Consider the following 15,142-nt stretch of genomic DNA (forward strand, 5'->3'; position numbering starts at 1 on the left):
CCACTGCCCCATATCCATGGTGGAGCTGGAATATGTGAAGTTAAATATAAAAAACCCAAACTTATCATCCATTAATCCGTGTTGAAATTGAGTAAAAAATGTGTAATGATTACGTTCGAAAGTGATTCGCGAATGGAGAGTGTCTGAAGATACAGTTCATCCTCTTCACATACCCGACAAGCGTGACAGGCAGCCTGCCGTCGATCTTGGCTGATTCGTTACGCTGTTATACCGCCATTAATTACAACTCAAAAACCTGTTACACAATGCGAGGCTGCTTGAAGCATTAATACTTCACATGTCAGCAGATGTTTCCAAGTACTCGATCATTAGTGGACGGGATGAGACGATTAAGTAAGCTCAGTTTTATTTAGGTTGCTGCAATGCGACCGAAACAACTTATTTAGGTTGCTGTTTTTGTGCATTGCTTTGAAAATACAATACCCAGTGGTATTGAGCGGCTGACTCTCAGCCAGCGGAACCGTAATGAGAAGGACGACCTTGACCCTGTGTCAATGGTTTCTGAGGTCATAAGCTGACATTTTTCTCGTCTGCAACAAAACAGGACGAGGTATGTTTGTACCAATACCTTGACAGGGTCCCTCGCATTGCAGTTCGAAGTGTGGAGGAACAGGGTAGCATTACGTGATTCAACAGATCGTTACACAAGCCATTAAATGAAAAAAACCCAGCTAGACATGGAGAGCGTCCCAGGGCTCAACGACCAAGTGTATTCTCGACACAACACTTAAGGTCGTTTAGGATTACTGCGTACAGTTAATCAGAATGCAGACTGTGATCAGGCTATTATTGACTCAACGTGTGATTAACATCGGCTGTGTTACAGTCCCGACAACGTACCTCACATGTGCAATATGGAATGGAATTTGAAAGTCAGTAATAGTCAGAGAAAGTGGTTACGGATATCGCTGTTGCCTGCTGTCGGGTGTAACCTTTAAGCTTATCTCCCCAGGTGTGTAGTCAGTTTAATCCAACGATCTTCTTTCGGGCGGTAGAGCATATATGCAACGTATATTCAGACTCCGACCAAGCAAATACGCCCAGGTCTAATCACCTTGCAGTGGCCTACTTCTGTTCTGCAACCACCAGGAATTCGGTGAACTGGTAGTTATTCGATCTTAGCACTCTGTCAGGGTAACGCTGTTCCACAGATCAGCTCATGGGAACCCGTGATACAGACTTGCGTTGGGACAGCTGATCAGGTCGTAATGGAGACGGTTACTGCACAGGTAATCATATTGTTAATGTGTTCCTCTCATTGTTAGAATAGGCATCGTTATATTCTGTTTGTCTCAAATGTGTCTGAATTCAACGTAAATGTGATATTTTGGATACACTGTGTGAATAATTAACCTCGACATAAAAATAGGATCGTTTCATTCTGTACTTAGGGCAGTGTGGTAGCCTAGTGGTTAAAGCTTTCACGCCGAAGATCTGGGTTCGATTCCCCACTTGGGTCAAATGCGTGAAGCCCATTTCTGGTGTCCCCCGTCGTCATATTGCTGAAATATTGCTTAAAGTAAAGTTTTTTTTAGAACTAAACTCACTCTTACTCATTCAGTCTCTATTTGCCTCATATGCATTAAAATACCTTGAATTATAAGTAAACGTGATATTGTAGGTATGTGACACGGCACAATGTATATTAAAATTCTTTTAGATTTGTATATTGTTTCTGTTTGTACATATTTTGTGAATATGTGCCACATTTTTAACTTTCGTTCTTAACAGTTACTAATATTGAAATATCACTTTCGTTAGCCTTCATGTCATGGTTCAAGCTGGCGTAACGCACTTTAACGTAATCCAATTACCATTGAAAGTGTGTAAAGTTTCAAGTGCTAGTAAGTTAATTAATGCCGTCTGCGTATGCATGCAGACGACATCATGAATACACACAGCCATAATAAGTGTTCAAATCCAACATGGGGTATTTTGGGATTACAATGTCTCAGTAAAGTACAAATTTTAGTGCTTTTGTTGGATTGAGTCCCATCCGAGATTAGAACCCGCACTCACTGAGTCAAGTACGTAAACGTTGGCCGCCTGACCCACCTAACCCGCCTAACCCACCTTACCCGCTTTACTCACCATACCAACCTAACCGCCTTACTCACCTAACCCACCTTACCCGCTTTACTCACCTTACCAAAATTACCCATCTAACCCATGTAACCCGCCTTACCCATCTAACCCACCTAACCCACCTAACCCGCCTTACCCGCTTTACTCACCTTACCAACCTAACCCGCCCTCCTCACCTAACCCACCTTACCCATCTAACCCATGTAACCCGCCTTACCCACCTAACCCACCTAACCCATGTAACCCACCTAACCCATGTAACCCACCTTACCCATCTAACCCATGTAACCCGCCTTACCCACCTTACCCATCTAACCCATGTAACCCACCTAACCCAGCTTACCCACCTTACTCGCCTAACCTGCCTTATCCGCCTAACCCGCCTTACCCAGCTAACACAGCTAACCCAGCTAACCCAGCTAACCCACCTTACCCGCCTTACCCTCCTAATCCACCTAACCCAGCTAACCCGCCCTACCCGCCTAACCCTCCTAACACGCCTTATCCGTTCAGCTACCAATAAGTGGAAGACGCGGCGCAGTATAATTGCCTGAATATTATCATGCATAATATCTCAGTAACACCTGAATATGTAAGGCTAAATTGAAAAAGTGATGTGTTTCTCGGGCATCGGCTCTTCACTTTTATTTCTGCGCGTAACAATTTTGGATTATTAATAATTTTGACTTGATCATCCCGATCAGACATTTGTCCTCTATAAGAATGAATGTCTGCAGAAACGAGTGTGTCTGAATATAGAACCCATGAACTAAATTTCCCAAGCTGTATTTCTGAGAGAAAGAAAATAAAACTGTCTTCCTCTCTCGTAACTTCTTTTTCTATGAAAAATTGAAATAAAGTTCTACCGCTCTCGTCACTTTTGACCAAAAAATGTGAATTTTTGTGCAGTCTAAGAGAACTAGATATGTTGTCATGGTTAGTTGTGCCTTTATTGCACTCATGGATGGATACATTAGATGTGCTGTACATCATTAACATGCTGAACTAGTATAAATAACTGATTCAGTGGCAAATAGCATTGATATGTGATCTGTATGGCGACAGCTGAGGTACAATTGTCATAGGTTTTAAGTATTGTTTGGATGTATGATATTATATTATGTTAGGTTGCAAGAGGAAATGTTAAAATTGTTATGCATACAAGCTCTACCATTTGAGATGCTATTTCCCCACGATTATAGTCTGGAAATGTTTTATGTATAGGGTAACGCGCTTGACATAGCAGCACAAATTGAAACATCTCCTTGACTGATCATCAGCATAAGGAATTCTACATTTTATTCTGAGGATTGTAAACTGTATGAAACCTAGGTCAATAAACAGTCAAACATATTCTGCTTGATATAACACTTTAAAACTAAATTATAAGTCGCGCGCGGTATTTGACGCCATGTCTGTTTAGGAAGTAACAAGCACGGATAACTCTGAATGAAAGTGAATTAATCTGGCACTTCATGTACTTTACGCTGCACGTTCATAAACGGAAGTGCATTACTGTACTATCGATAGCCACACTAGCTATCGTTGCATCGATAGTGTTACGTTCCTTCCGCCGATTAATCGCTATCGGAGACTCAACAGTTCCAGTCCATGGATAGTTCGAGATATCGTTACAGTACTGCTTGTTATCCCATAACAAGCCGGATAAAAGACGCATTGTTTATATGATAAACCTTAACTTCAAACTAAGCATCGGCGTATGCAGTATTTGCCTTGTGCATACAGTGGAAGCTGTCTAAACCGGCACGCATTGGGACTGATAAGTAATCCAGTTTAGACAGTGTGCCGGATTATAGAGCTGATGATAAATGTACAAGTCACGGATGGGACTGATTTCATGCCGGCGATGATAACTTGCCGGTTTGGACAGATGCCGATTTTTGACAGCTTCCACTGTATTGAAATACCTGGAAAGAATTATAAGTAAATCTGATATTTTCGATACATTGTGTGAGTTGAATCGATGAATTACACGAGATGTTCTTATACCCATCACAAAATGTCTTTTTGAAATATATGAATTAGTCTGTGTTCTTTAGCCAACTGCTATTAGATATGTGAAAGTTTTGTCACGTATTATCACAGATTTACAAAAATTGCCAGCAAATCTTTAATAAGTATTTATAGATTGATTGTATACACTTCTTAATGTATAAGGAAGTGGGTAAGAGTTACTCTCGTAACCCCAACCCCAGCCTGAAATGTATTCCATTTAATAGGATTATTTCGGGGGTTCAGGGTTTGGTTTAGGGTTTAGTTTAGTTTAGTTTTTAGTTTAAGGGTTTAGGTTAAGGCTTTTTGTATGAAAAAAACAAACAAACAACAGGCTTATATTATTCTGCATAGAATGATTAAAACAACTACGGGGTTACAGGCTGAAATCTTTCCAGGTACTATATATAGGTAATACGGAAATTTATTGTATTCCAAATTGTCTCTCCCAGGCGCATGTATATGAATTTTGTATGAAATGTATGTGAAGTGTGAAAATGCTCTTGGGTTTTTTTAGCAATAAAAACAGTCCGTAAATGCCCAGGCTTTAACTAAACCAGTCAGCTGCGTAACAGGCTAGCAATCCCGTTCACGTACAAGCTGTTGTTAACTTTATACTCAGACAGATGCAGATTAATATTATCGGTAAGCGCCAGCTCCAATCTTGCATCAGCTGGTTGACATGGTATCTTGGGCGTACATGTGTAGTGCCTCATTATCGGTAGTCTGATACATGTTCAATCGTTTGATAGCTACGGGGCGGTTAAGGTTAAGTATATTCTTTATGTATATGTGCCATATGGTGCTTTTAAACTCGATGACCCTAGCTAATAAGTATGTTGATATTTAACCAACAGACGCTTGAATGAATAGCAACAAAACGGTTATTAAGTACATGGGTAAATAATTTACCACAAACAGATACAGGCACCGTTTTACGACATTGGGATTTGAGCTAAATCGTTTCCGAACGTAAATCCAGTGCCACAGATGACGAGTGAACACTGTGAACGCTGTAACCACCAGACTACGCCACTACCTCGACCGTTACGTTAAGCACTGACAAACTTCGGGTGCAATTTACTATAATTCACTTTAATATTTTTAATATTTGGATGATTTACACAGGCTCTAATTAACTAATGACCTATGATATAGATATATTTTATATAGAAAACCCTGCCTATCAGAAATCATTTAAAAATGATAATATTCTTTATAGACGTGCTTCGTTCTACATAAGATATTCAATGTACGACACACCCTCTGATCGAGTATGAGTGATCACGTAGTGCTAAACGTATAAGTTTAAAAGCATGTGCAACTGGCCTTGTTTATTAAAAGAATTGATTACACACACACACACACACACACACACACACACACACACACACACACACATACACACAGGGTACCTTAACCCAAGGTCGCCTCGTAACCAGTGAACAACTTATATAACACATCCCCCCCCCCCCCCCATCCCACGGTATATGACCTTTTACACTATCCGATCGCCATGCGCTGTTTCAGGCGCCGCTGTGTCTGGCCAAAGGAATCCCCATAATATAGCGGAACTTTAAGTCTGAAGTCCAGAACCACGATGGACACTGGTCAGCCCAGCCTGGACACGGTCTTAACTGCCCTCGGGAGTAAAGGACGTTACCACACAGTCCAGTTCTGTCTTATGTGTTCTCTCATCGTCAGCTCCAACTTCAGCATAATGAACTTCATATTTATCGGTAGGTCATGTCCGTTTGTTTGTTGTTTTACGCCGCACTAGCAATATTAATATTCCAGCAATATAGCAGCGGCCAGTAAATAGTCTAGTCTGAGTCAGACAATCTAGTGATCAAATCATGATCAACATCATTTCACCATGTGCAATATTACAGACTGGAAACGGTTTAGGTCAGTGGTTCACACACACGTATTTCTGTGTAACTGAGTGAGATGGGTTTACGCCATTTTTGCGATATTCCAGCAATATCAGGGTGGGGAGACACATTGTACCCATGTGGAGAATCGAACCCAGGCCTTCGGCTTGACAAGCGAACGCTTAAACCACAAGGCTACCACGCCAAGCCTATTTCTGGGAAAGGATTAACGGGACTTTTTAATGTTTATTCGAGATACTCTTGTACAGGACGTGCTGTACAAGAGTATTAAGTGCAAATATATACTATCCAAGAAAAAAGAAACGCGTAGACGAGAAATCTGTTGCGAAAATGCTGTATTTTCAAACAATAAGTCCACAAATAGACTTTAGTGCATGAAAGTTTACACCAGTGAAGAAGAGGGTAATGTCTATACAACCAAGCTGATACTTTAGACAACGGAGATGATGATGGTGACGATGTAGCACGACCCCGACGTCGGGTTTCCTGACTCTCAGACCAATTTGTTTCAACCTGTTCCGTACATACTGACCGGATATCCTCTAAAGTCAGGCACCCTGGCTGCTGTGGTCTCACCCGTGGCAGTACAATCATGCAACTGTAGTACCTGGATGTTCCGATCTTGGGCTGCCGTGGTAATGCAGCGTCTGCCTATACGGGGACGGTCATTTGTTATACCTGTTTGGTTGCAACTGCGAGCCATGATATCTTGCTTAAACTAACATTCAGACACCTGGCAACAGAAGATTGGTTATTCCTGCATGTATTCTGTCAATGTCGATGTTCCCTGTCGCAGAGTCAAGACGAACCGTAGAGATCTGACCTTAAAACTCCTTCAAAACGTATGCGACATTCTAAAAGTAATCTGGAACGTTATTGCCAGACAGTGAATGCTCTTTGCTGCGCAATTTCAACTGGATGATGATTTCTGTTGCCCTGTGGCGATGCCTTTCTAATCCTTGTAAGAAATCTCATCAAAATCAACATTTTAAGGTAAAAATCGGTTTTTTTTGACTTGTACAAGTGTATAAAATTAGGTTATCAACACTTTTGTTACATAGTTTGACGATTGTTTGAACAGAATAAGTAATTAATAGATTTTTAAAACACCAATCGCCTATGCGTTTCTGTTTTGACAGTATGTTTGTCACAAACACTCATCCCAAACAAATATTTATTCCCAAGAATAGACGGTGAGTTTGGTTTTGTTGTTTGACAAAGTGTTCAGCTATATAGACTTGTGTAGGATCGTTTGGGTATTCTGTTCTCACTCACTTACCTACTTCCAGCTTCAATATCTGATTCAAGTTTATGTGTCATGCACATTTACTCGGAATGAGTGAATATGATTTTACCCATATTTTATGAATATTCCAGCAATACTACGACAGAATGGCTTCACACACTGCACTTATGTACGGAATCAAACCGGGATCTTCAGCATGAACCATAAGACCACCCCAACCTTGGTTCTTGGTCTTTGTCAGGGGAGAATATATGAATAAATACATATGTTTGGTTTAGCTCTTGTAACGGCATGCACGTGTGTGTGTGTGTGTGCGTGTTCTTGTGCGTGTGCGTGTGCGTGTGCGTGTGCGTGTGTCTACTGATGGGTTTGGGCATCCCCAGAAGATGCCCAACGCTTCATGATATCAATCAATGGTTTGTCTAATCCAAACGCTATCACGGCTATCTTGCAGCCAGAGACGTCCCCCATGTGTGCTCTCAACAATCACCGTCCGCTGTTATATACAGTTCTGAAGGGTACAGCAACGCAACGGCTGCACATGTCAGCGTTGTCAGCAATGATTCGGCCACCTACGAAGAATGTAGAATTACGCCTTCAGGCAACTCTTCCACCATCAGTCCATGTACAAATGGTTGGGTCTACAGCGAGCATAAACACGCATCCATCGTGTCCGAGGTGAGTTGATGTGTCCTCATGTAATAGCTGTGGCGACATCAACATCCCAGGCTCATGATGTCAATCTCAGTATTGCGTGATCCAGACGCGGATTTGTTGTAGACCACCATCATAGAGATAGATTATTTTTGAATACGGTTCTAAAAGACAAATAAACAAATCGCATAAAGTAGGGATAATGTATTCTCAAGGTAAAGTAATGTTTAGAATACATGATGGATGAAATACCGTCTTTCTTTTCACTTTTTTTAGTGGGACCTAGTCTGCGGCAAGGAAGTGTTCTCTCGCCTTAGTCAATCCATGTTAATTGTGGGTCAAATTCTCGGAGGGGTTATCGTTACCAAACTTGCTGACCAGTTTGGGAGGCGGGTGCCGCTGATAGTCAGTCACATCATCTTGTCTGTTGTAAACCTAGCCCTGGCATTATCCACCGGTATACATGTCTTCATTGTGCTGAGACTTTTCACTGGATTTGCACAGATGGTAAGTTGATTTGCCATTTTGTGTCCTAAAACATGAACAGTAAATATTTAGGTACATGTGATTCTGTACGCACGTAACACACTAGGCGAATTGTTCTGTTTTCAACTCAGCATTGACTGGGTACCAGGGAGGATGTGGTGATATTGTGAAATTGTTATATATTTAACTTAACATTGTTTAAAATGTCTCTTCGTGGATTCTAAGGCATGTCCTATGTTGAACCTCACCGCGAATAGCAATAATGATCCTGATCAGGGATGGGTTTTTTTTTCAATTCGTTTGTTTGTCCATTCATTCATTCATTCATTCATTCATTCATTCATTCATTCATTCATTCATTCATGCCTTAGAACAGTAACTCGAAACATTTTGTTTTCTTTTAAGCAGAATTTCTACATCGTGCCTACGTTTAAATAATATTGATTGAAACAACGCTGCTTTGCTATCATTCATAAATACTTGCTGATAGTAAGTTGTCAGTGCATAATCTCCGTAATGTTCTATATTGAAGGCGGTGTTGATGATCAGGACAACAATGGTTGTGGAATTATATCCCACGGACAGTCGCCGGCTGACGGGATCGATATACGTCACCGTGTGGATGATGACGACTGTCATCCTGGCACCTTTGGCGTACTTTTTACGTCACCAGTCATGGCGGATCCTGCAGTATACGTTGTTTGGAATTACGGTCTTGTCCCTTTCTTTCTTGTGGTTTGTACATTTCGGTTAGTCCTGTTGGTGTTGGTGGCGTGGCCTTGTGATTCAAGCGTTACCTTGGGTTTGAATCCACATTTATGTACAGTTTCTGGTATTCTCCGCTTTACACATGATAATACTTAAAGCACTGTCAAACATACTATCTCACTTAGCCTGTAAAAATCAATCCAAATTATTTTTGGTCCTTTTGAAACCGGTTTTGAGGAGATGATAATACTTCTCGTTGTTATTAATATCCTGTTCACAATCACAACTTCGTTTCGAAAGGTAACAGAACAGTTCTAATTCGCTTATCACCTAAGCCATGAAGATCCGGGTGAAAATTTGTTTTCAGTAACCCATGTGTGTCGTAAAAAGAGAATAGGGAGCGCCTTTAGCGGTGTTTGGAGCACCCATCTATTTTCAGTTTGACATGCAAGACGGCGTTATAAGTGTTTGTACTTTATGGAAACTGGTGGGCTTAGGGGCTAGTGCATTTGCTCGTCACGCTGAAGATACTGGTTCGACTCCCAACATGGGTACAAGGTGTGAAGCCCGCCGTGATATTGCTGGAATATTGCTAAAAGCGGTGGAAAACTAAACTCACTCACTATAGTTTTGACGTGTCTCAAAATAACAATAGAAACTTCAAGAGGGTATGTAAGACAAATAATAATAGAATCAACATCATTTATTGTTCAGGAATCATTATGTCACCATTGTAGAAGAATTTAATCCTTTAAAAGAAAATAATTTTCCAAATTTCAATACAGGGTTATCGACGAATCATTACGCTGGCTCCATGTGAATGGGAAAACAGCTGACCTTGTGAAAATACTGAAACGTGCTGCTAGGATGAATAAGATTGACGTCACAACGGTTCTTGAAAGATTGCACATGCCAAATAAGGAAGTGAATGTAGATAGAGATGTATCATGGACGTCCTCGGAAAACCTTCCTGCCCGACACTGTCAGGAAAATGGCGCTGGAAGCCTTGACAATACAAATAATAATCTTCAAAACGCAGTGTTCACATTCAAGGATGTTATATGCAACAGACACTTAATGATCAACTTTGCCTTGCTGTCTTGGCTGTGGTGAGTGCGCAACAGTTATAAAAGTAGTATATGTTTCTGGTAAATGATTTATGTCGTCTTGATAATAATTCCACAATGTTTCTTCTGTGCCTGCCCGGAAGACTCCCGATTGTACTTGGCTCCAAAACATCTATTGTACTAGTAGCTTCCGATGAAGTTAGAAATCGACAATGGACGCAAATGATATGAAATGGGAAGGAAGAATTGTTTCTGTCTAAGATGATTGTACAGGGTCATGTCATACATTATTATTTACACAGGATGACAGCGACGTCAACGTACTTCAGCCTCTACTTGACGTCAAACACCCTCGCCAGTGACGTATACCTCAACTTCGTGCTCAACTCAGTGGGCGACTTTCCAGCCGGATTCCTTTTCTGGCTTTTCTCTGACAGGTAACACAATGTCCTAACGACGTTGGCAGCTAGCTGTGTAGGGTTATGTCCCTTTGCTACGGTGTAAGGATCCGATGAACGTTGGATCGAATAACCACTCAGCAAGTGATGTAACAAAATGTAACAAATAGATCAAAGTCAGCACCCATCCTCATAAGGAATTATATTTCAAATCGATGTGTGTAAGAGACGGTGTATTCAGTGCACTTGAATTAGACATAAGTGCTATTGTTGTAATTATTAGTACGAAATCACTTATGGAAGAGCCCTCGCCGTAGAGAGGATTAAAACAGGGAATCATTGTTTTTCATCATTTTTGTGAAGTGACTGTCGTCATATGAAACGCTTTTGTAAATAGTGTCTCCCACAGTCCCTGGACCGAAGGGATACACAACAATTTCTGCGGTGCTAAAGCCTCAAATGAAACGCATCCAGATTTCTGAATCTCCCATCTCCTTTGGGCTCCTTTTCAGTTTAAAATGAATTCTGTGTTTATATCAAGCTGATGTATAATCAGAGACTGTTTGTAAACTGAGCCTTCTAACCAGTGACAGTTTCATATTTGTCTTGGGAAGGCTTATGTCAAATGGTTAAGACACGTACATATATATGCACCATGTACGAACTCATTTCAACGGTAGATGTACACCTCTAAAGCAACGTTTCCGCTGTACAAAGCGACCTAGGAAATCGTACGTCACATACATTTACATACTCTTTTTTGTTTCTCGGGTGTTTTTGAAGTGCAAGGGCTCGGTTTCGCAACTCGATCTAAGGAGGACTTTACTCCTACTTAAACATAGGCTTAGGGGAGGCATACTGCTGAGGACAGGACCCTGCCTTAGTCAATGCTTCTCTACCAAACACCCTCGCCCTTTTAAAATCAGCGTTGAAGAAACCTCTCCCACCCGCGCACGATGATAGGAGGCCCTTGAAGATGCTTGTTGTAAGAGGCGACTAACGGGATCGGCGGGTCAGGCTCGTTGACTTAGTTAAAGCATACCAATGGCGTAGATCGATGCTCATGCTGTTGATCACCTGATTGTCTCGATTACTACTATTTATAGGCCACCGCTATATGGCTGGAATATTGCTGAGTGTGGTGATAAACTACAATCAATGTCACAGTCCCGGAACAACAGTATTGCACGTTTCAACCAACCCTTTCAGTAATGATAACACTATACATGAAGCAAGTCTAGATTTCCTCAGGGATATCAGTCCTCACATGGGGTCCTTTGCAATTTATATTTGTATCAATATAATTCTGTCTTGCGTAATTGACACGCCATCGGCACCTTATCCATTATTAATGTAAGGTTTTGTATATATTCATTGAAACATTGTGAGTATTTTACAGACTAGGCCGGAAGAAAACATTCACAATGTTTTACTTGATATCCGGGGGTGGCCTTCTCGTTTCCACAGTAATAAAACTTGCTACAGGTAAGATCAAAGACTCAAAGGGGCTGGTAACTGTACTTCGTTACGACCGTAGTTCACTATTTTGTCTAAAATATACTGCAAGTTAGACAGTTAGACCCAAAAGGCTTCGTGATATCCGTCAGTTCGATATAACAGTATTCGTTATAAACGTAGTCTACTGCATTTATTAATTAGGTACCTTTGTGGAGAAATAGCTACTATTATTGTGAAAAACTTTATCGTGAAGTCACGCTAATAGCTGCAAATTCGATCCCCTCAAATCGCAATCATCCATCAGCAGATCGCGCAGGCAGATCCGTAGATTATGAATTCAAATCCACATGGGTATATCATTATGATAGTAGTTGCGGACATTAAGGTGACGGGCCTTGTTGTGAAATGCTTTGCAATGTAGCTCTGTTCATTCACCAATTCCTCTGTTATTAGACAAGAAGAGGTTATGTCTCTGTCGAGGTGTTTTCAGACAACGCATCCTGGCACATCTTGGCCACAGTGTTCGCCTTTGTGGGAAAGGTATTTATTGGAGCCACCTTTGTGTCTTTGCTTCTGTTTACCACTGAGGTCTATCCGACAAACGTGAGGTAAGTGAACGACTACACAGTATTCTTAGCTTCCTAGCCCTGTAAGAGTGCGTGGCAACAGTTCTGCGTCAGATCACTCTAAGTTCAGCAAGACTGATGATTAAGAAAAGAACAAATTAATAGTTATTTAATTTAAATATAGTTATATAATTTATATGTAATTTATGTAGATGACTGCCTAATATAATGAAAAAAGAATAATGGATATAAAAAACTGCACACTTGGATATATGCATTATATTGAAAATGGGTAGTACAGGATTACGCTGGTGGGGTCCAATCTGGCGCATGCGCCATGATCCTGCAAGTGCGCGGGTCATGTGACCAGAATGTCATGTGCCTGCACTATGTATGCAGATTTTGCTGGGAATCAGATATAACACGTTAACAGTCCTTTAAAGGTAAACAGTTGTCATGCCTTACAAATACTAAACTTTTATGTGCAATTGGCTTGCTCCATGCTGACTAGTGGTCAGTCTCCTGTTACCCATGTACGTGCCATGAGGTGCAGTGGATGGGCAATTCACAACCTGAGGACACGTGCCCATCGACCGGGTACGACATCTGATCCTCCCAGATAAGAAAGGCACGTGTGACGTCACATGCAGAGGAAACTTACATTTGTCTACTTCATCTGTGTGGTAGTCTACGACCGTAACGTCAGCCAGTAACGCGCTGCTTTGGGGTCGCGTAACTGCCCAGAACACACACACACACACAAAAAAACCGCTTGCGCCTTGCCCATCTTCGTCCTTGATTTGGGCCGATTCTGGCACAGGTAAACGGCAATTTATCATCCAAAACCATGTTCCACAGCAGATATCGCTTGTGTGAGATCATATGATATCTCAAAAGAGATAGGAGGACACAGTAGATTTTGTAAAATGCCCTGACGATGCTATGACGTCATGAACTTGATGACATCACCATGCTATGACATCGCTGCATTGAAAGTCTAATGGCAGTACAGTGTTTAGAGATATGCATTTGCACTGAAAACTATTGATATCTAATATAATGTCAACACTCATTCATAAAGGTAAAAGTGTCCTCCCCAAGCCTCGTATATTTTAACTTGATCAACTCGTGTTGATATACGGGAGTTCGGCAGTCAGTGAGACAGCATTGCCTCACTTTTCTGAATGAGGAAAGGTGGCACTTTAGTATACGCACATTACACTCATAAACCCGATTTAGCCACGAGAAACACACTTTGTTCAATAAGGGTATGTTTGGGGGAAAAAGTAACACGTGAATTTTCCTCTCTTGTATAGAATATGTTGACAGTCAAAATCCCTATTGATCACTACAACACATAATCCTCATTTTCTTGATCTAATACGTGTCATTTTAACCATTGTATCCACCAGGAATATTGGGCTTGGAATTAATTCGACAACGGGGAGGATAGGATCTCTACTCGCTCCTTTTACGGCTATTCTGGTAGGTCATCTTTTTGTTCTATGGCGGAACATAGTAAATCAGTAGTTTGTGTGCACGTCTTGAGATTTGCTGCAGGACAAACGTTCTTGGCCTTACAGCTGAGCGAGTGTCGTTTTACTCCTCTTTCATAAATAATTAGCAATGTTCAAACAAGGTCATGGCAGGCGACACCAGAAACGGTTTTAACGCATCGTACCCATGTGGGGAATCGAATCCGAATCTGCGGCGTGTAAAGCGAAACCTTTAACCACTAGACTACCCTGCCCTAGGTCCGAGGTGTTTACAGATCAAGAATTACGATTAGGGGTTACTCATGCATACTAATCGAATGTCGTCTGAATCTACTACACCCTGTTTCAGATGAAACACGTGGCCTGGTTACCCGGGGTGTTAATGTCCTCCTGCTGCTTCTTGTCCGCCCTGGCTGTTGTCCTTCTGCCAGAGACGAAGGGGACAGAGCTGCCAAACACGATACAGCAGGTCGAGGACATGTACAAGAGGATCAGAAACAAGTCCTCATCCGGCACTGAGCTGAAGACGTCTCTGTAAAGCATGGCAATATCTTAGCACACTAAGGGAAGTGTTGCAAACGGATATATGTAAACAAAGGGAACATGAGCAGAAGATCCAAATCTGACACTGGTCATAACGGATCAATGTAAAGCAAGGGAACATCAACAGAAGGTCCCAATCTGACGGGTCAAAACGTATGCATGTAAACCAAGGGAACATCAATAGAAGCTTCAAATCTGAGACAGGTTAAACGCATGCATGTAAACCAAGGGGACATAAACAGAAGATCCCAGTCTGGGGCTGGTCAAAACGCATGTATGTAAACCAATGGACTTGTAAGATTCTGATTTGGGTATGTCTTTGTAAACCATTAGGACATGACTCCTCCGACGGGATGCCTGAAACAATGGGGGCAGTTGCTGATGCAGGGGTAATTTGTAATGCTCACTTTCACCTGTAAGATAAGGGCTATTGTATACACACATGTGTGTATGAACCATAATTTATAACATTGAACGCAATAAATATGCCATGGATCGAACAAACA

General features: G+C 41.4%; 1 protein-coding gene across 3 annotated transcripts; it reads left to right on the forward strand.

Moving 5' to 3' along the window:
* Positions 1-509: 509 nt before the first annotated feature.
* LOC137296395 (solute carrier family 22 member 6-A-like) lies at positions 510-15,142 on the forward strand. Of its 3 annotated transcripts, none has more exons than XR_010957643.1 (11): positions 510-1,250; positions 5,650-5,858; positions 7,715-7,938; positions 8,191-8,421; positions 8,933-9,135; positions 9,894-10,217; positions 10,478-10,612; positions 11,973-12,058; positions 12,485-12,639; positions 14,010-14,082; positions 14,443-15,142. XR_010957643.1 is itself a non-coding variant. In XM_067828193.1 (11 exons), exons 2-11 carry the CDS (start codon positions 5,720-5,722, stop codon positions 14,629-14,631), a joined length of 1,722 nt encoding a protein of 573 aa, XP_067684294.1. In that variant the 5' UTR covers positions 510-1,250; positions 5,650-5,719; the 3' UTR covers positions 14,632-15,142. The 3 variants fall into 3 exon arrangements, 2 of the variants coding, with proteins under 2 accessions (XP_067684294.1, XP_067684295.1); XM_067828193.1 differs by having other exon boundaries at positions 12,522-12,639; XM_067828194.1 differs by having other exon boundaries at positions 10,478-10,611; positions 12,017-12,058; positions 12,522-12,639.

The sequence above is a fragment of the Haliotis asinina genome, chromosome 9 (assembly GCF_037392515.1).
Source record: "Haliotis asinina isolate JCU_RB_2024 chromosome 9, JCU_Hal_asi_v2, whole genome shotgun sequence".
Lineage (NCBI taxonomy): Eukaryota > Metazoa > Mollusca > Gastropoda > Lepetellida > Haliotidae > Haliotis > Haliotis asinina.